This window comes from Diprion similis, chromosome 10 (assembly GCF_021155765.1).
Source record: "Diprion similis isolate iyDipSimi1 chromosome 10, iyDipSimi1.1, whole genome shotgun sequence".
Lineage (NCBI taxonomy): Eukaryota > Metazoa > Arthropoda > Insecta > Hymenoptera > Diprionidae > Diprion > Diprion similis.
The window spans coordinates 3379074-3401686 of NC_060114.1; the positions used below are offsets into that span (position 1 = coordinate 3379074).

General features: G+C 37.2%; 2 protein-coding genes across 2 annotated transcripts; both read left to right on the plus strand.

The window, feature by feature from the left end:
- Positions 1-6567: 6567 nt before the first annotated feature.
- LOC124411382 lies at positions 6568-7170 on the plus strand. Its single transcript, XM_046890473.1, has one exon. It carries the CDS (start codon positions 6568-6570, stop codon positions 7168-7170), a length of 603 nt encoding a protein of 200 aa, XP_046746429.1.
- A 2386-nt stretch (positions 7171-9556) lies between these two features.
- On the plus strand, positions 9557-18410 carry LOC124411383 (proton-coupled folate transporter-like). The gene is made up of 9 exons (XM_046890474.1): positions 9557-9627; positions 9780-9910; positions 10865-11128; positions 12705-13054; positions 13353-13632; positions 13711-13893; positions 13963-14249; positions 17360-17487; positions 18242-18410. The coding sequence occupies exons 1-9, from the start codon at positions 9557-9559 to the stop codon at positions 18408-18410; spliced, it is 1863 nt and encodes a 620-aa protein (XP_046746430.1).
- Positions 18411-22613: the final 4203 nt, after the last annotated feature.

Sequence of the window (22613 nt, forward strand, 5' to 3'; positions counted from 1 at the left end):
ACCCAGATTAATTCAATTCATCCTACATCTCTTACCGTATATTCGTTGTTGTTATTACCACATTAATTCGAAAATGGGTCCGAAGAAGCTATCAGGCGCCAAATACCGGAAAATGAAAAAAGAGACCGAGGAGGATAACAAAAAGCTAGCATGCCAATGGGCAAAGTGGGTTAAAAAATGTGACTCAACCAACAATAGTGCAGGTAAAATTTGGTTCCGAATGAATAAATGAGGACTAAATTCATGTCATTCAAATCTGAATCGGACTCTAATAATTATTTTACGACTAGGCTTACGTAATAGCGAAGGTGAAACCGTACAAGATCAATATCTTCATACTGATCTTGATCCATCTGAACAAGATGAAACTAATGAGGATGCAGCATCAAATAATTTCACAACTTCTCGAGAATCTAATGCCTGTGAGAAACCATTCTTTTCTTTTCCTATTCCAATCCATCTCATTGAGTTTGTTCCCGATTCTACTTTATTCCCGATGCACCGGTCACGAAAATTTGCCCGTTTTCAAGGTCCAGCATCCAACAAACCAGATGACGAGTTTCTTACAAAGGCCAAAGAAGTGGATCCAGACATCCTCACGCGTGAAAATTCTGCAAATTGTAGCGGAAATGAGAAAAATTAAGAGCTTAACTTGAATGACCCGTCTAGCTGGCCTGTTATAGATAATCAACTAAGGACCTACCTCATTGAACGCGGCCCATCGCAAGGAAAGGATGCAGACTTTTCTGTACCAGAGAATCTCATAGACAAAATACGATTTTCTGTTGATTGGTTTAAAGAATTCCTTTCTAATGGGGAAACGGTCGAGCGTGCATGGATGATATACAGTAAGAGTACAAAAGCGGTGTATTGTTTCCTGTCTATGCTATTTGCGAAATCGTGCGTTATATCACAATCTTTGGCTGATGCAAAAAAAGGATTTTCAGATTGGAGGCATCTAAATCCTCGAATTTATGAACACGAGCGTTCAAACAGCCATCGCGAAAATTATTTATCGTGGAAAACTTTCGAAAAACATCTGAAAAAAAATAAGACTATCAATAATCGCTTACAAGAGGTCATTCAGAATGAACAACAAAGATGGAGGCATATTCTGTAAATTGTAACAGATTGCGTAATATTTTGCGGTACTAATAATTTAGCTTTCAGAGGCTCCAGTAATCAGATCGGGGATCCCAAGTGCGGAATATTTTTGGGTTTGATTGAACTAATCAGTCATTATGATGCTACAATAGCTAAGCACAACGCCGGATTTCTGCCTAGGCCCGCAAGGCCCGGGCCTAGGGGCGCCATGGTAGGTGGGGCGCCACGTCATGATTTTTCTTCATGCTCAAGGATAAATAAAGAAACCAGAAGCACCAAGAAAAAAGTTGTAAAATTTTTCGGTAAAATCTACAGCAATTGATGGTAAAATTCGCCACATCAAAGACTAGCAACGTAAAGTTTGACAAGTTAGTTGGTAAGAGCGGCCATTACTACTGTAGATTTCACTGAAGACCGTGCTATTCCTATAATCACAAAGCACTTTTCAGAATTTCTTTATGTTAATTTTCTTTATGTGAAATATAGTAGAAAAGAAAACAGCGAAAATATGATGTCCAATTCGGCAAATATTCATTACTTTGTTGCAACGTATTCGTCTTCTACGACGAATTCCGACTCGAATGTGTTTTGTTAGCGCGCTCAAGTTGAAGCTTGCAGCTTACACCAGTTTAAACCAGCTTGCAGAGCTAATTTTCTGCGTAGCCGGAGCATTTAGTTAGTCTTTGGACGGTGCCAACGGCGGTCTTTTGTTAGTACTAACGAGTATCAGCAAATATACTGATTTCTTCTTAAAATATGAGTGATCGACAAAAATTAAGTGGGTATCAAAGCAAAAAGAAAAAACTGCTCAAAGAGGAGAAAGAAAAAAATCTATTGAGTAAGATACCGAAGATTCAAGGATTCTTTAAAGATTCGTCAACTATATCTTCACGTTCTGATGAACCACAAGTGGTAAATAATATTCTTCACTACGTTTTTTTTTTATTTACTAACATTTTACTTGTTATTCGTGTAGCTATGGTCACCAAATACACATGAATTTTTGGAGAATTTTCTCATTCTGTTGAAATTTCGGTTCTAGAAAATTTTTGAGTTTTGAAAAATGAAAGAAGTTATTCGAAAAAAAACGTTTTATATTACAATTGAGAAATTTCTGGGGCATTGAACGGATAATATCGTAAATACAACGTTTACAAATTTTCGAGAACCAAAATTTCAAAATAATGAGAACATTATTTAAAAATGAATGTATAGTCAAAAACATCAACAAATACATTTCACATGACAAAAAAATCCCTTAAAAAATTGTTAAACAACGTTTTCTTCAACAATTTACTGATAACTCTTGGGCAGTATTATTATTCAAAATTAATTTTCATATCGTTTTTATTGCGGCTAAATTCTTTCCGATTTTTGTCTAATCACAAAGTATGCAATAATGTCAACGAAAGTCACTCTTGATTGAGAAGGTGCCGCCTATATACATCCTTGATTGCTTCAAGATACTAAACACTAGAATAGATAACTGAGAAACTGAAATTGGCACCACAAAAAATACGTTTTATCAAAACTGTTGTACTTACACAAAAATCTTTTTATCTCTATTCGAATTTATTTGACGTGTGACAGATTAGCGATGGAGAGCTTGTCATAGCTCAAGAGGACGGTGGAAATTTGAGCGGTAAGAACGTTGGAGCTTGTGAGGTTGGCGTTGAGTCTACGCGCCAATCCGTAGAGCAAATTTTTCATCCTGGTCCTGCGAATGAATCTATTGAAGTTGAGAATGCTGTGATTGCTTTCGAACTGAGCGAAGATCCGGCTTTATGGAAATGCGACGATAGTACTCGCGATTTTGTAGCAATCCACGGCGCAAAACAAAACATGGACATGGATTTCAGCAGTTCTAAAAATGTTTACCCAGACAAGACAAGATATGTTTCCTTAAAAATTATTGAACGACGAATGAAGAATGGTGAAAGTCAACTTCGATGTTGGCTTAAATTTTCAAAGAGTAAAGGGGCAGTATTTTGCACACCATGCTATCTTTTTGGACGAGAAATTAATTGTTTTACTGGAGAAGGTTTTCGTGGCTGGAAAAACGCTACAGCAGGAATTGAGAGTCATGAAAATTCGTTATATCACAGAACGAACGTTAGCAGTCTGAAAGCAAGAGGCAATGTAGGAACCCGTCTGGAAAACACACTGATCCAACAAATGAATGACGAGATATCATACTGGAGAAATGTTTTGAGAAGAGTGGTTGTAGTTGTGAAATCTCTAGCTGGAAGAGGCTTGCGTTTCCGAGGAAACATCGAACAAATCGGAAATCCGCATAATGGGAATTTTTTAGCATCAATGGAGTTAATTGCTCAATTTGATCCATTTCTTGCCAAGCACCTGCAAATAAATGCTCACGTTGGTAGTGGAGGCACATCCTATTTATCGAAAACAGTTTACGAAGAATTTATCATATTAATTCATAATAAATTGTTAGATGAAATCCTAACCGAAACGAAACTTTCCAAGTACTTTGGAATAAGCGTTGACTCGACGCCTGATATTGCGCATGTTGATCAACTGACTTTGATCATAAGATATGTCACAGAAAATGGTAAGCCAGTGGAGAGATTTATAGCGTTTATAGCGAATTCCGGGCATAAGGCTGAGCAGTTGACGGACACAGTTTTGAACGCATTGCGCCAGTATGATCTAAATATCTAAGACTGTCGCGGACAATCTTATGATAATGCCAGCAATATGTCTGGCTCTTACACTGGATTGCAAACGAGAATTCGCAAATTGAATCCATTGGCTGATTATATTCCATGTGCCGGTCATTCTTTAAATCTCGTGGGACAATGCGCGGCTGAATCAATCAAAGAAGCAGCAAATTTTTTTTTATACACTGCAAGAGTTGTATAATTTTTTCACAGCTTCTACACATCGCTGGGAGATCCTTCTCTCGCACGTCAACAGAGTACTAAAGAAACTTTCTGCCACTCGTTGGTCTGCCAGGTATGACGCTTGTTACGCTTTACATGATGAATGGACTGGCGTGATCGAAGCTCTTGAATGCATGGCTGAGGATGAACAAGAAAAGCCAAAAACACGTTGCGAGGCTAGAGGAATTTTGTCTCAGTTACAACAATTGGAAACTGCGTTCTTGGTCGCTCTGTGGACTGCGATTTTGAAGAGATTCAACAGCGTGAGTAGAAAACTTCAGGAAGAACGTATAGATCTAACAACCGTTCTGCAATTGTTTTCATCACTCGCTGAATTCTTACAAGACTTGAGAAGTTGTCCTGATCATTTCACATATTACGAAAATAAGGGAAACTCGTTATGTGGATTGCAAAACTACGCATACGATTCGCGTAGCAGAAAAACCAGAAAACTTCGACGAAACCAGAGAAGGTGATATGCAGTCGGACAACGGTCGAGAACATTTCAGAATCAATGTATTTAATACGATCATTGATACTTTGAGGGCAGAATTACAGCGCCGAAGTCAAGCTGCAACAAAAATTCAACTTTCTGGATCACCTCTTGACGTGGGATTCGAATGAAATTGCAACTGGTGCTAAGGATCTCGTATCCAAATATCCTGAAGACTTGGAAGAAAGTTTACGCGAAGAATGCATTCACCTCAGCAGCCACTTGAAAACCATATTGCGTGATGACAATCAGAACTCGATTACGGCACTGCAGGTGTGTAAAATTTTACGAAAGAATGAGTTACGCGAGATGTATCCGAACGTAGATATAGCATTGCGAATTTTCCGCAGCATGCCGGCAACTAACTGTTCAGGTGAACGCTCATTTTCAACCTTGAAGAGAGTGAAAAGTTATTTACGAGCTAGTATGGGGCGAGAAAGATTAAATGCTGTCGCGTTACTAACTATCCACGCCGAAAAATTACAAAAAATTGACTGCGAAGAAATGATCGATCAATTTGCAGCAACGAAAGCATGAAGACAGTGTCTCTTTTGATTGGAAAACTTACTCCTAAATATTTATTGGATAGTATGTACATGATCATAATTTTATTTTGTCGATTTCTTTTGTCATACATGTACCATGTACTGACGATGAAATAATGTTATGTAAGTGCAATAAAACCTATTTTTCTTCATATCTCTATTCATTTAACAGTCTTTCATGCTTGTAGGAAAAGCTGTGTTATTATTAGATGATATCTAAGTTTCATTTGATGCATTGAAGAAAATTGATTATGACTTATACTTTATGGGGAAAAAAACTGTTCAAAAGGGGCGCCACGAAGTTACGGGCCTAGGGCGGAAAAATTTTGAAATCCGGCGTTGGCTAAGCATATAGCCGAATCCGAACGAACAACCTATTTATCTAACAAAATTCAGAATGAATTGTTAGAATTTTCGTGTGTTTATTGTATTAGAGAAAAAGAAATTACAAGGTTTGTGTACAGGTGCGCTCTCGGTGAGCCTCGCGCTTGGACTAAATCCACAAGGATCAACAGCGGTTTGAAATTGTACATGGCAATTTAGGCGAAGTCCAAATTACCATCTCATACACACACTCATACACGCATACAGAGTACGACGTCTTTTCCAACATGAATTTATAGATATTCTAAGTAGCGCAAAAGTAAAATCTGAATTACTGAATAAAATTCGAAAAGCTAAATATTTCTCGATATTATTTGATTGTACACCTGATATTTCACATGACGAACAGATGTGTCAAATAATCCGATACGTGAGTCTCGAGAAAGATCAGTACGTCGTTGAAGAAAGCTTCATTGACTTTATAAAGACTTCGAAAAAGACGGGGCATGATTTAGCTATTGAAATCCAACAAAAACTGATCGACGATGATTTAGATATAGATAACTGTCGTGGCCAGGCTTATGATAATGGGGCCAATATGGCGGGAAAGTATCAGGGGGTGCAAGCTCACATACGAAAATTAATTTACTCGGTGTTCACGCAGCTACTGTTTCGATTAAAACGGTAAACTTTTTCGGTGTTGTTCAGCGAATCTTTGATTTTTTTTCGAGCTCTACTCGCCGGTGGGAAATGTTAAAAAAAAGTACTCAAATGCACTTTGAAGACACATTCCGATACGAGATGGGCGTCGAAATATAACGCGGTTCATTCGTTGCGTACCCAATTAGAGGAAGTTTTAAATGCGTTACGAGAAATATCTGAAGATCCTTCATTTGGTGATACAGTTGCTGCTGCTAAAGGTTTGCTGAAGCAAATAACATTTAATTTTGTTTGTTGCTTAGTGGTTTGGGATAAAATCTTACACATCGTGTATCGGGCGAACGTCGTTTTACAGAGTGCAAATATCTCGATTGATGAAGGTTGTAGAATTATCTCTGGACTAACAAATGCGTTGCAGAATCTCCGATCGGGAAACACTGATGAAATCGTTTCCTAATCCACAAGTATATGTGAGAAATGTCTAATTGAGGCCACATTTTTGACATTTAGTCAGGCAAGAGTAAGAAAAGTAAGAAAGATGCCCGGGAAGCTCGCACCCGATGAAGTATTTTCTCGAGAAAAGCAGTTCAAAATTGATTATTTCAACGTGTTAGACACTTTATTGTCGCAAATGCAGTGGTGCTTCGACAAAATGACCGAAGTCAACGACGACTTTTGTTTTCTGACCGGATCAGCACTCGAATCCTGGTCCGTAATAGAACTAAAAAAACACGCCATGGACCTAGGCCTATTGTACGCTAAGAACATAAAACCTACGGAGTTTGTTGGCGAGGTGGAAAGTTTTAAATTCATGGTGGCATCAGTTTTTCCGAATCTAAAAAAAGCCACGCCGTTACAATTGCTTAACGGCATCAGGGATTTTTCACTGACCTCGGCCTATCCTAATATAGAGATAGCTTACCGTATTTTCTTGACCATAACAGTCACTACTGCATCGTGCGGAAGAAGCTTTAGTAAACTGAAACTCATAAAAACTTACTTGAGATCAACGATGAGACAGGAAAGATTATCAGGCTTAGCTATACTATCTATAGAAAATAGTTTAGCTAAGACCTTAGATTATGACGAAATAATTGATAAATTTGCATCTCGTAAAGCTAGAAGAATAGCTGACTTATAATTATGAATTAGCGCTTCAACTTGGTTTAGCTGCTCTCCACTGTCTATTCGATCAATAAAAGTAAATTATGATCTTATTCAACAAAATTAGTTGATGATCATTTGTGCTACCATATTTTATTACAGTAGGTTTTACGTGCACTTATTCAGCGATGTAGGGGGGGCGCATTTGTTTGATACTGCCCAGGGCGCTAAATTGATCAGGCACGGCGCTGCTTGTACCATAAAACGCTGGGGCTTGACTCCAAGACTTTGTTTTAATGTACCCTTAGAGCATACAGACTTAAGCATTGCTATTGTTGTTTAAGTAACCATCAAGTTTCATTTAATTACTGAATCACGTCCAGTATCTAAAAACTTATTATTACTTACGTTTCAATATTTTATGTGTATCTAACTTTTTGATAGAAGCGCCCGTTCCACATTCATATATCATATTATTTCATTAAATAATGTGCTAAACATTGATATTATTGATTGTTTGTATTAATAATCTGACCCACTAATCACTACTACCACACAATAATATGTATTCATATTATCGGGATTATATCAATGCAACGCTTGGGGCACGAAATTATGATATGTACGCTCCTGCTGTAGAAAAAGAGGCATACAGTGTTCCCCACTCTTTTGACCGTGCAACAGAGAGGTCGGACTCCAGCTGTTGCTTCCTCTTTTTAATTAGGGCTTCACCTTGGTGCGCGAGCCTCGCAGTCTATCTCTATGAGTCCATGTGCTATACACGTCATTGATTGATATATTTATAATTTTGTTGATTTTACTATCAGCGTTATATCAATTTATAAGTATAGAATTCAAGCTTGTTGTTAAAAAAATCATGTTGATGAAATGTTGACGGTTGACCCGTCACAAAGATTACGAGGATGCTGTTAAACAACTCTTAAACCCAGAATAAAGGATAACGAATTTATTAAATAGAAGAGTACGTAATAGGGACATAGTCAGAAAACTAGTAGCTGGTAGTTGAAAAAAAAAAATCTTGTTTTAAAGGTGAGTCTTATGGAAAAAATAAGATTTGTCATCTCTCTAAATTAGGAATTCTACGATTTTCTACAAGGAATTATGTCTATTCCAACATTTCATGTGAGAAAAATGATCGCGTACATTCTACAATTGTCTATAAGAAATGACAATAATCTGCAAAAAAGGACGATAATCTTCAAGAAAATCTGTTCTTCGGCAACTGCGAATATCAAGTATAATAACAATCCATATCAACTCGGCCATCATCCAGTTCTCAACCCCTCAAACTTTTGTCGAAAATTCTTATCACGTTCCTCGTGTAAAAATGAATATTTGTAAGGTATTTCTGGAATTCTTTGGATTTGATGATCCGTCAAGTTGAAAACTGTAATTGTTCATGCAGTTAATGAAAGTAATTCTTGAGATATTTTCAACACGTTTATACCAACGACACAAAGCTGAAAAACTACTATGTAACAACAATTTTTCTCAAGAATCTAACACGTCTAAATTCCGAAAACGTCGAAGTGGCAAAGATATGAATTTTAATCCACGCTCGCGGTTGTATACATCGTAGTGTTCACTTTGTTTTGCCGTGAGACGTTGATATTTGCATCGTTTTAATGGTCTATGATATTACAAGTTATTCATTCAAAGAGGTTTGTATACAGACATAATTTACATAGTCATGAATGAAATCATCCCAGGAAACGGAGCTCACATTCAAACATATTTTTTTGTCCAGTTTAGTAACTAGATATGAATCTCCTGAAGCTGGGAAAAAAAAATTATTGGAATCTTTCTGAATTGACTATGAATTCCTGTAGTAAAATTGACATATTATCAAAATCAGTAGTAAATTACTCAAAACTTACTAAACAATGTTTAAGATTAACTATTATAAATACGTGCATTATCAGTAAGGTTGAATATTTTTTAGCAAAAGGGAGGAAAAGGGAGGAGAAATGATTCAGATGTGTGTTCTAAAAATTGGATTATTCTTGAGCGATGAAACGCTCAAGTACTTTTTTCACTAAAAGCCACATGACATGCGAGATTTCTCAAAATGCTTATACAAATCATTGCTGCAAATTTTCGGAATCTTTAAAATATTTCCCACCTTATCAAAGATATTTATAATAAAAAATTTTATTTCAATATATGTACGTGCCAAAAAAATTTTTATGCGGTATTACCAATATTTTTAAAATGTATGAAGAAGTATTATCTAAATGCTGTAGGAATATTTGTCGTTAAGACTTCTGGCATTGTTAGTGTTCTTGAAACATTTTTAAGGCATCAATGTAACGTAAACTCATCGAATGAGTACAATTTGTGTTTTCACCTAAAAAAATAGTGCTGTATAAATATGCCGCAGTCAATGTGAATATAAAATTTGCATGTCCATCGGAGTTACGTACACACATGAACCTTTGAATCACCTGGAGTCTAATCTCCGTCATAACATCCAGTGAGTGTGACAAGTACAGAACTATATCGAAGCGATTTTTTCTAAGAGCGGTATGAACTGTAACAACAACAACAACACTTTTACGATTACATACTTGAGTTTACTTACATTTAGCAACAGTTTGCGCGATCGCAATTAGTTGATGATTGAAGACGGGATCGTGAAAAATTGCACGGAATAATTATAATGAGGGAAATAAGGGAACCGAGTGAGAAAAAAATGATCCGCTTCGTTATTTTGAGCTGTTCGATAGCTCTGTTAACCCTCGCGAAAACTTCCACAGGTTTGTGTTTGTTATATAAAAATTATCATTCAGAATTATCACCGTCGGATATTTGTGTGCCAAATTTTTGTAGAAAAAATTTAAGAATATCCTAACAATCAATTAGTGAGTATATAAGTATGCGTATATTAGGGTCCTTCATTTGAGGTGTCTGTTTTTTTTGCTCCATTCACAGAATATCACTCTAAACATCTAAAAAAGAATTTTCACCAAACATGAGCTCTCAATTTTAATTCTTAGTACTCGCTAAATGAATTTGAAATTTTCTCATTTATTAACCACGTGAATTTAAATTTTTTATCTTCACTTATCTAGAGCAACGCGGCTCTTCACGATATTCAATTGGCAATAGGTAAAGGTATTGCATAAGAATCTTTGCTTTTTAAAAGCACGTATAGCCAATCTATGTTTTATGAACCGCTTTGCCAGTAAAAAATCTTAAAGCCGATTTTGGCTCCATGGTTTTTTTTCATTTATCTCGTCAGCCACTAACTTGACAGCAAAATTGTATACATTGTATTGCATTCACAAAGGTATTGTAATCACCAGTTTTCATCTAGGGGCCTCGATATTGCATAAAAACAGTCTCACGATGGCTCATTTTACTCCTCATTCTTTTCGCTTTGGCGGAAAGTCCCTCATATATGCACTTATTTGCCCCTGAAATTCGGGAAATGTGGACTTAGCGACACGTGTCAAAAAACCACACATTTTTCCGACAATTTTCGGGATATGAGTTGCCTTCCTCGATTGCGTTGCAAAAGAGTTACGCACCGTCGAAGTTTCGACCCATTTCGTTCGTTTGTTTATTTACCATAGGGAGCAAACGGCTGGGTTCGCTCAGTCGGTAAGGGTAGGACTGCTATATCGCGTTCTATTTGACCAGAACTGCTTGACCGTCTGACGTGATACAAGCGATGAAAATCAAACTAAAGGATAGCACTTTATTTACAGATCTCATCTTCGTGGATTTGATTGTGCATCGTACATGCCTAAATTCGATAGAGACAGATGACACTTCGAAGTGCAGTATTCACGGGAAAAATGATAGCACGGCAACCGAATTACATTTAAAAGCTGAAACTGAACAGTATGCGAGTATGATTGTAATGGCAAAGACTATGATCGAAAGCTTACTGTCAGCTGCGATTTCCTTATTTCTCGGTCCTTGGAGCGACAAAGGTGGACGAAGACCTCTCTTACTGGGAGGATTCATCGGTGAGTTGTATTTTTTTTCCACCAGTTTTCAGCAAATCCGATGACTCAACGTTTCAGGTAGTGATTAGTATAATATTATGATGGATAGTGGAGAGTTAAACTTTGCATGAAACAGCTGATCACGTTGATCTTGCTGGCATTAATATCGTGGGAAAAAATCGTTTCCAATCACAATGACATCCGACGACGTATTGTTAATTTTTAGGGGTTGAACACTCTTCGAATCTTATGAAATCATTAGAATTCTAATATTCGATGTGATGTGAAGCCCTAAAACCCCTGAAATATTATGAAATTCTCAGGCATTCTTTGAAAACTTACGTAACCCTTTGAAATGTTATAGTAAAATGTTCTGACATCTTGTGAAATTATTCGAAATCTGTGAAATCGAATAAAACCCCTGAAGTTCTATGAAATCTTTTTGCAACCTTAGAGATCCTCTGAAATCACATGGAATTCTGTCAATTCTTCTGAAATCTATTGTTATCTTATAGACGAGGGATGGCTAACTTTATCAGATTCGAGATCTACTGTTCACTGTTCAAACGCTGTGTGATCTGTCGATCTCAAATCTTCGCCAAAGAATTGAATGAAATATTTTTCGACAGAGTCGTGTATTTTTTGTTTGCCGTGTCTGTAAAATCATCTGAAATCTTCTAAATCTTCAAAATTATACGACGTTCACGAAATCCGATAAAAACTGTTTAAATCCATTGAAACCTTGCGAAATCCTGCAAAATTCTATACAATCTATAGTGCATAATACTTAAATAACTCTCCATTTCGCGAGCAACTACTCTACTAATGTAACTACGCTAGTCATCTAAACAAACGGTAGGCTCGAATCACAGTGCCATGCGGCAGATCTTTTCCGGCTAGCACCTTGAGTGGTCACATAAATTTTCGTTCTCGCAAACTGTACAATAAAGCGAGTCAAGTGCTCACAGACAAGCTTTATCAGAAAAATAACTCCTTGGTTAATAATTTATACAATACTACTTGTTCCTAAAATTCCAATTTATTTGCGGTGAAGTGTGTGTTAAATTCATTCATATACCCATGAGCAGATCATCAAGTGAATCTATCCTTCTTCTCGTAACAGCAGGTTTGCTGAAAATCCTAACCAAAACCTATTTAATTACTATGCATATAGAAATTTTGTGACATAATATAAAATATTAGAAAATCTTAGAAATCACATAAAACCCTTGAAACTTTATGAGAGCTCATGTAATCTTTCAAAGGACTTGAAATCCGTTGAGACCGTATGAAATTTATGAAATCTCTGACATCTTTTAAATCTTTGAAAAAACATGGAATCCCTGACACCATGGAGTAAAAGTTTCGGAAATTATAACCGACGAATTCCATTGACTCTTATTGACTAAACTGATCGTCGGTTAATGTGTTAACACCAGATTCCAAGGTTGTATAATGTTCCGAAATTTTCACTGCACGGTGTCACGGATTTCATGTTTTCGTTACCTCCCAGATTGATTTCCTTGGAATTTACACGACCAATTGATTTTCGGGAAAATTTAAGAATACAGCATGTAGAATCGCGTGTTTAATCCAGGTTATACGGTGATGTTCACGATGCTCTCCTTGATGTGCGGTTGGGACATAAATCCTTGGTATATGATAATTCCCTCGATCCCGGGATTCATACCTGGAGGAGTGAGCACAGTATTATTGGCTGGAATGTGTTACATATCCGATTCAACCGAAGAAGAACAAAGAACGCCCCTAATGGCTTGGATGCAGGCTGCAGTTTTCAGTGGAACAATCTTGGGTACATTTGGAGGGCCTGTCGTATCAACAAACTGTGGCTACACAACTGTTTTCAGCATAGGCGCGATCTGCTGTGGATTGTCGACACTAGTAACTTACTTCGCTATTCCTGAATCGGTCAAGTCTGCGACTAAGGTGGGTTCACTAATTGTTTTACATATTGGTCCTGGACGGTCTTGGAGTATTGCAGAGTAACTCCGTTACCTCGTTTAAGAGGGAAATTGAGATTTTATGTGCCTACACTGGATACTTCGAAAATTTTCCAACTACATTTCATGATCAGACTGACTCAAGGAATATTTATTCAGGTCATTCGATGTTGACGGAACTCTCAAACATACCTCTCCGTGCAATTACGCCATAAAACAGCACCTACAACATATTAATTGGAAACTGTGAAAGAGGACATTCCAAATGTATTGTATTTCCGCAGGAGTCACATTTACGTGGACTGTTCGACGTCTCCCTTGTGCAGAAGCTTGTTACTAGTTCCGTAGTTAAACGGGACGGTTTTCATCGCTCCGTCGCCTGGCTTGCGATATTCATCATCACTTGGAGCGCCTTGCTTTACGGAGGAAATATCAGCATAAACTTTCTGTTCATAAAAGCGTGTCTGGACTGGGATGTTGCACAATACTCTTACGCTACTGGCGTTGGTTATCTGCTGAACATCGCAGCCTTGTGTGGAGCTTCTCTATTCGGAACCAGATTAGGTGACAATTATTCCTCAAACCAGAACATAAAATTCATTTTGCAACATCTCGCATCGACCGATGTCATTGGAATTCCAGGCATTTCGGACACAATGTTGGCCGCTCTAGGCCTCGTCTCGTGCTTCAGTTATTTACTTATGCAAGCTTTCGTGTGGACAGACTGGCACATGTATCTTGCAGTGTCAATTGGAATGTTCTCCGGAATTGTACCTCCAGTTATGCGATCCATCTTATCGAAATCAGTGCCTCCCGGTGATATTGGTGAATTTTTCGTTTCTTTGGTGGATCAGGCTCGACGCTGAAACGGATGATATGTTTCCTGATTTTCAGGTACTGTGCTGTCGCTGACGGGGCTTTTGGAAACATTGAGTCCAATGGTCGGAGCACCGCTATTTGCGTTGATATTCTCCCATTACTTACCACCGATATATCCGTCGCCAGTTTACCTTGTTTCCGCTGCTGCGTCAGCGTTGTTGGTACTCTGCACAGCGTGCATCGAAGTATTAATGAGGAGGTCACGTAACGTGCAATCTTACACTGCCACCTCGCAAAAAGAGACGGAAGATCAGCATGATGACTCTAACACTATTGCACACACGACTTGCTCGGATATTGTGGTAACAAAATGAAACAGTGTTTACCTGTAATTAATTATTTCAAGTTTTCATTACTCTGGTTTACGTTAAATTACCTATTCAATGACTACTCATAGGGTTCAAACTGTTTTATTCGTGATATCACTTTTAACAATAATATGTATAAGTAACATGTTATCATCTCCATTTCTTTTTTGCACAAAGCAAGTTTCATAAAATCGTGTTCCATTTTAAAACGAATAATCGGAAGGAGGACTTCTAAACTTCTATTCACCATCGAATATTAATATTAATTTTCATACAGTTCGTACTAATCCAAAGATGAATTGCCTACCGTTTCAAACTTGCCGTACTGAATTCTAGAACTTCAAGTTCGAAAATCAAATAAGCAGCGTGCAGCAGCCTCAAAAATTCCAGACTACAAATGTTGAGGCGGTACGGACTGGCTGTAAGGAGATTGGGCCACTATTTCGGAATTAAAAAACTTGTAAATAAAATCAAAACTAGCACCCGCAACAACACTACAGGTACGACTTTTGTGCAACCTGAAGTAATTCTAAAATACTTCATCCGTCATTTCGGGTCTATCAGTTTTAAATTCAAAATATTGGCCTTTGATTTGGTATCAGTAATACAACAAAACCACAGATTCCTAATTTTCGAAACAATTGAGCCGGTTTTCCGAAATTCACTATTTCTTATTTTGGTATCTTTCGGGGGAAAAGAAAAACATTACAGGGTATGAAAAGACACAATCTTGATACCAACAGGTCAGTAATAAAACATACCCGTTCATTTACAACTAAACAGAGCTGTTACATGTAAGATCGGATGCAACCTTCGAAATGTTAGAAAACGATAAATATTTTCGTTGTCATTATACGTCAAGAACAACTACAGACTTGCAGGAAGGAGATCCATGCAAACATCGGTTGGAAAAAACCACGAGTGGCTTTGAACGTGGTGCAGACATTTGGAATTGGAGGTGTCGTTTTATTCTGATGGCAACTGTGACAATTGTTTATGTAAACACGCTGTGTGGAAACAAATGCTCGCAATTTGACGAGGTGCCAGCTCGTCACTTGAGTAAAATAATTCAGAGAGAGGCAAAATTATACCGTTTATGGAGTCAACAATGTATTTAATTCAGCGCCGTAACAATGGATTCTGGTGCTCGGGGTTAGTCGAAAAGCCAGCGCCCCCATTCTGAAAATGAATTTTTCGGAACTCCACCGTTGCAAAATTGTCAAATACCAATTTTATTCCGAATGGATTGAATAGCTGGATTCAACAAACGTCAGTGTCCAGTAAAAGAACGCAAATACTTTTGTATTAGTTTTAACTTACTAGAACTGCGTTCGCAAGAAGCCACGGGAACTGGCTTGGTTAAAAATATTCTCAAGACAACTTGGACGTCGTCATGTGCCGCTGTAAGTTACCATTTATGAATCAAATTTAGCAAGTCCAGATGTTTTTTTTTTTGTTGCATTTGGGACTTTGTTACGTCAGGGACTACTGAAATAGCTTTACACTCAAAGCTATGGATCTTCGAAATGATTTCCCCTCAATCTGTGTCCCTGTTACATATCATAATGCAATCAACCGCATGTTTCTGTGAAACTTTCACATTCATTTTGGATAAAGAATCTCCGCTCAAAAAATCAAAATCATCAGATACGTCATTTAACACCTCAAAACGTGTTTCTATCTGCGATGCTATTACATCTACGTCTTCATTTTCGTTCTACTGCAAGATTTTCACGAGATGAAAACAAGTGAGGAGAATTACATTCTAAAAACTTCAACACGTACAGAAATAAAAAATTTATTTGCACAATGAGGCGCTGCGACCTTGCAACTGTGTCAGCTGTATTATTTCGGTTTGCTGCGTTTGTCTGAAAAGCAAATAAATTCTTAGGAAGTTGTCGTTGTTATGGTTTTACCACATTTCTTTCGGAGACCACCTAGGATCACTATTTGCCTTCAGCGTAATCTTTAGAGACGTAATCAATGTATTCGACCGTTGTGTTGATCTTGTAACGCCCAAAACGCATCAGGCGTTACCATACCTGCATATTCCCTGTACATATACGATACACTCTACTCAAAACCAGCAGATACAAGGCTCTAAGTGCATTCGAGTGCAATATAAGAGACCCCCCGCATAAGCGCATAGGCTAAATATTAAATTAAATTAAAATAAGACAAGCATGAGAAGCCGAGAATACGACCAAAATCGCGACAGAATAGATTCAGTCAAATCGGAGCAAACAAGTCGAAAAAATAGTAGCTATAGCACATCTTGAGCTAAATTTAGACTACCGGCAAAGAGGAGAAACCGCTGGAAAGAGTATATAAACAGACGCCGGCAGCACGGTAGCAGGCTTTGTTCTCGCATTCTCTTTTGGAAGTGCAGATCCGCCGACAGTCTTAATCTACCTCAAGCCTTTGTGCCAAACAATCAGCTGAGACTATTCAGCTGATTCCGTCACATATCAAATTCTTCTCTTCTCTTCAAAGACTGACATGTATTCCGACTGCTTCTCTTGCAAAGATAAATCTACAATTCTAAATCTACAATAATAATGTACAAAACTAGATCAATCTACGAAAAGCAGATATTTAATTTCTATTATCCTTGTGACATTTTTTCTCGGTAGTTGGCGTCGATATAACGCCATACGCATTTATAATTCATTTATATTAATTTATAACATTATTGAGCTTGGTCGTTGGTGCCGATATTAGGCCACATTTAATTTTAATTACGATTCATCACTTTATTATTTTCTTAATGATTATTTCTATACTATTTTGTTATTTCTTTGACTTACATTTACATATATTGTTTACCTACCGCCACAGCGCGGGCAATTTGACACCGATCAAATGTATCGAATGGACCAATACGAGGTACGAATTTTACAAATTCATCAACATTCGGCAAATGCTGTAGTTGGACATTATTCATGCTTGTTGACATAACCTTTAGATTCACGTAGAATTTTTCTTGTTACTGGAACGACGTAGAAAATTTTTCAATACCATAATGAAATGTTTGTTGAAAAAATAAAATCGGATGAATATATTCGATTGCTGTCATGACGTGATTTACGTTAATTGATTGGAAGCTAAATTTTCATGAAAAGTTTTACCACAGGCTCAGTACGGGGCTAAAACCGCCGTCAATGTTGCCAACTGCGCCCCAGCTTCCAATCCCAGTATTGAGTCATTGCTGGTCATCAGCTGGCATGATAAGGTAGATCCTACGCTTGAAATCTAGATCTGGGCCAGTATTGTTGATCAGCACTGAGCCAACATGTCTTACCGTTAACCAGCCAGTATCGCTGGCCATCGCTACGCTAGTATTGTTTTTTAGATCAAAATTATACTTGATGGTCAATGAAAATCAAAACATAATTTATGCGTCCGCTACTGGTACTAGACCGGCCCTCAACCGACAAAGCAGAGCACCGCTTACCCTTTACTTGAAATTACACCGCAAATCAGCAACAAACAGCGAATATTATTTGGTCATGACTGATAAAATATGTACACAGAAACTTATTACTTTAGAGTGATCATTACAGTTTTCCAGCATCTTCTGGGGATTTCATCCTATGACGCTTGGGTTACGAAGTTAGTGCGCAGCCCATTCGGCCAAGACGTCCTTCTGTTCAATGTGAACTGAATGGTTCATATAATCGGTGATCTTGAGATTTGTTATTCAATGAATTAATTCCATTAACTTTGACGCTTCGCCGTCGTTTTACTCACATACAAATCATACTATAATATGAATACGTGAGAAGAATTTTCGCTAATGTGAGGTTGAATCTGAATTCTCTTTTAGCTTAGTGCAGGCTAAGTATTGAGAGTTCCAATTGTTGTCGAATTTGAGAAAACAATGGGTATATTTGAGGTACAAGGCATTATAAAGAAGCAATGGCACAGTCGGAAAATCAATGAAAAGAGAAGTTTGCATAACTCTGTTCGTTTTCTATCTTTTGTAGCTCTATTAGCACCACCATAATGGTGGTTTCACTATTGATGTCACTGGAAATATGGATCAGCATAAGCTCAGTATCGGATACCGAAACCCAGTTTGGATACTGGGTCTGGCCCGGTGCTGGTCTTTTTGATAGTATAGGCGGTAAAAACATGAACCAGTGCGCTGCCTAAGTGTCGTCATACAAAGGTTAAATATCGGGTCTTAGCCGGTGGCTGGTTTTTTTGATAGGACTGGTACCTAAGGCATGGAACAGCGCTGACCCAGCGTTGGCAAAAAATGCTTGGATACCAGACCTCTGCCAGGTTTCGACCACATTACCAGCGTTGGCAAACTTTTCATGGTTTGCGGTATGAATACATTTTCCTTCATAAATAAAGCAGTCCTTCAATTCATTGACTAGATGAAATATTATTTTCAAACCAGCAAATTGGAGGAAACGGATTTTTTTTCTCTAAAAAAAGTACATTGTCTACCGACAACGAAAACTGGCGATTGCACGCCGTGTATAAAGTCAAGATCTAAACTAAGGTGTCCAAGGTTCTCAACATTATACAAAGCTCAAGCACCCGTTTTATTCCAAGGTTCATATACTGTTTTCTTCAACAGCAGAACGAACGCGAGTTTTTTCGTATAGTAGTGGGTGATTCGCGAGTTGGTGCAATCACCAGATTAACTTGGCAACTTGGGTAATGGGCTTACAGAGGCCGAAAGAGGTCTAAGGTGCAAGGTCCTCGGCAGGAATGCAGAGGATGAGAACCCCGTTGGGTCTAGTGTGGATTTGCCAAAAATCGAGTTTGCCTCCTTGTTACTTAATATACTATTTTATTTTATCACCCGAATAATATTTGATTTGATCAACCAACGATTGCTTTGTGTAAGTCAAACGACGCAAATCGCTCGGATTCAGGCCTCATTTTTCGGCGGAATGATCTTCGGTATATTTAGCGAATTGTCATTTTCACTAACTGTGGCTGCACGACGCTCTTTCCTTTATAGTAGCAGTAGTATAATAAGGAGAGTTCTAGACATGAACATCGACATTACTGACTCAGCCTGAACACAAGCTTTGTTTCTAGGGGTGTGGCGTGGAGATGGTTTTCCGTTGTGGGTGAATTTATCGATCCTCGGTAAAAAATCACCCGCTTTGCACTCTACGTTACCATCGTATCAATCATCGGAAAAATATCATCTGCTTCGCGCTCTAGATTACCATTGTTTTGGTAATCATCGAGTAAAATTATCCATATTATCCATTATCCATATTTATAAAAAGATTATATGGTAAATGGTTCGGGTTCAAAAAGTTTCAAAGTCTCAAACAAGAAGGCATGTAATATAGCATGAGATCTGTGCTCTCGCAAACATCATCTGCACGATACTCTACGGAAAAACATAAGCTCGTAAAAATTCAATCTTTTCCAAATTTTTGTTGAAAACGATGAAAAATGAACCTACAATTACTCACAATAAAATAAAAAAATGAAAAAGAGATATTGTGATCACAGTTTTTCACGTTAAAAATTAAGGGGTTACATCTAGTCATAATTTTTGAAAAATTCGATTTTTCGTTTTCGACGGATTCTCATACTGTAACATTTCGAGAATATTATCTCAAAATTTCAAGTCGATCCGTTCAAAATTGAGCAAGTTACGGCCGTGTTTACAATTAGGTTCCGCGAGCCGCACGACGCAGGTCGCGCCTCGAACAGCGGAATAAAAAGAGGACCATTATTCTACAGCATGCAGCTGCTCTTTTGAGACTATATATATACGTATATGTAGAGAACCCCAATTTAGGGTGGTGGTAGTTAACTCAATCTTACACTCGCGAAGCAAGGTTATCACGAAGACAACACCAGATTGGACTTTTGGAGGCTGCTACGTCTGCAGAAGGATTGTTGTACGGGCCGGGCATCGATGATTCAATTTAGAGGTAATAAATTACACTTTACCTATGTACACTGCCATTTTGAAAAGGACGAATTCGTCGCCGTTTCAATGATGTTGCAAAGAAAATTGACGAAAAAATTTTTACAAGCTATGCAACCGATTGAAAACAGCAAATAAAAAATCAAAAAACGACCATTTTCAAACAGGTGCGCCGGGCTAAAAAGAAATCACAAATTTTTTTTTCAAAAAGCAAAATGAAGCCTGATTTGTCCTTTTTAAAATAGCGCTTGGTAAATTCGATTATCTCAATTTTTGAGTTCGCTATCTAATTTTGTGTACTCAAACTTTTGGCCTCAGTGTATACCTGACTTCAAACTTTAAACGCGTTTTTCTCGAAACGACTTTTTAAGAATCGGTGACCACGATATCTCAAAAACGAGTGAACCGATTTGTCTGAAATTTTGCATACATTTTTGTTGTATCTAAAGGCAGTCTTTGATCAAAGGATTTTTTTTTTCGACGCATACTTTTTTTAATATCGAGGAAAATGGAGTGATTTTTTGGCCGAAATTTGGAGCATCACTTTCGATCGGCGATCATTTTTTCAAAAATTATCATTTTCTCAAATCCTTCAATTAAAGACTAGATAATACTATATAAAAACAAAATTTGTTTGGTTTTTTGATTTCAGATGATTGGTTCGGCAGTTACAGTGGTCACCGCTGAAGGCCTTTTTTGAACAGCGTCCTGGCGTCCTGCGGATACACTGTATAATTTATATTTATTAATTTTTTCCAATAAAAAAATTCTGAAACATACGCAAAGATATTCCCCTTGCTGTGGAAAAAAAAATTCGAAACCTGCAACTATTTTCCCAGAAAAAAGTCACAAAAATACACCTTTTTTTCGGCCGATGACTAGGTGTAACCCCTTAAAGAAAAACCACTGGTCATGAGAATAGAATGAAATATATTTAGATTTTGAAGAATCGTATGAATTCATAAGACGATCCATAATTGAATTGGAAGTAGTTACGGTTCCACGTAGATATAATTGCCGCAAATTGCGTATTCGTATAAGTGGTAGGAAATCTTTACCTCGAAAACGAGGATATTGTTTTTTATAGAATTTGGCAGAAAAATATCAATATCAAAGAACGATGCTTCAATATTCGTGAACAATTCCGTTAGATGTCAGGCTTCTCTCACAGGGAAAACTTACTGAAGATATAAGGTATTCAGCAAATACAGTGATTTTGTTATCAAAGACTCTTGTCATGTTTTATTTTTTAAATATGATTTCGACGCCTCTAAAGAACCAGCTGGATATTTTTGGACTCGTCATATATCTCACCAGCCATATCTCATGGAAAACGTAAACTTCAGTTATTTCTCCAAGCCAAATATTCTACAAAAAATTGTAACCATTCTGTCGATTGATGTATGATGTATGGAAAATTATCGCGAAGAAGCAAGTCATTCTATAGCTCAGTGTGAAAAGCTACGAAATTTCATAAACAAATCTATTGAAAAACAACGATCCTGTTACAAATTCCTTTATAAATTGTAGAGATTTTCGTAGAAAATCATAAGACTTTCTTTTGGCAGGGCATACAATTATTTTTGCCGGATTTATCGTGTGAGAAGACTATAACCATTGAAGTGATTGTTCTTATGGTTTCCAGTTTTCAATATTTTTCTTGATATTCTCATAAGTCATGGACATCAAAAACGCAATCTCGTCTGAATTGAATTTTCGGCAAAACTTCTTCTTTAACGCCAGCAGATAGGCAACTTTGTATTTCTACACATCAAAATGTAGCTTCGATTGCCTATCTGTCGGCGTTGAGTGCCGAGGTCCACAGTTATCGCGCGTGCATCACGAAACCCCAAAGATGCACATGTGGTGCAAAAACCTTTCACAGAGTACATTGAATGCGGTAATTACCTCCAAAAATACCTACTTTGATAAAAAAAAATTTCACTTCATTTGATCACTTTATTCAAAAAAAGATTCAAATCACTTACTATTGCCAAAACCACATGTCTGTCGATTTACAATGAAAGCATGGTTGTAACTTAATATAAATTTTCAAGCGAGATATAAGCAGTGCATACTGTTCATACTATTGACGCCCGACTACTTGAAAATTTGAAAAAACTAATAGAAAATTCAGAAAAAATTAAATTTGTAAGTGGAACTTGGCGAGCCTTTTTAGAAAAATACCTTTATTTCAATTTATACTTTATAATTTTAATTTTATTGAAGTGGCACCACAATAATTCTTCATATTTCTCATTTTCAAGAGTGATATTTGACGGTATTGAAACTCAATAAATGCAGGAATACATAATATATTACATGTTTTCGCTTTATGCCATGGACAATTTTCTCCAAAATATATGATGATAATTACCGATCGATGTAACAAAGATAGATTTATATCTTACAATCTGAATTGTAAGTATAAAGATATTAGGAAC

Excerpts from the sequence above, each read along its gene's own strand:
- LOC124411382 (XM_046890473.1), top strand. The coding sequence starts at position 6,568 with ATGCCCGGGAAGCTCGCACCCGATGAAGTATTTTCTCGAGAAAAGCAG.
- LOC124411383 (XM_046890474.1), top strand. The coding sequence starts at position 9,557 with ATGTCCATCGGAGTTACGTACACACATGAACCTTTGAATCACCTGGAG. Across the intron at positions 9,628-9,779 it reads AATCTCCGTCATAACATCCA|ACGGGATCGTGAAAAATTGC; the intron begins GTGAGTGTGACA and ends TGATGATTGAAG. Across the intron at positions 13,894-13,962 it reads AGTGCCTCCCGGTGATATTG|GTACTGTGCTGTCGCTGACG; the intron begins GTGAATTTTTCG and ends CCTGATTTTCAG.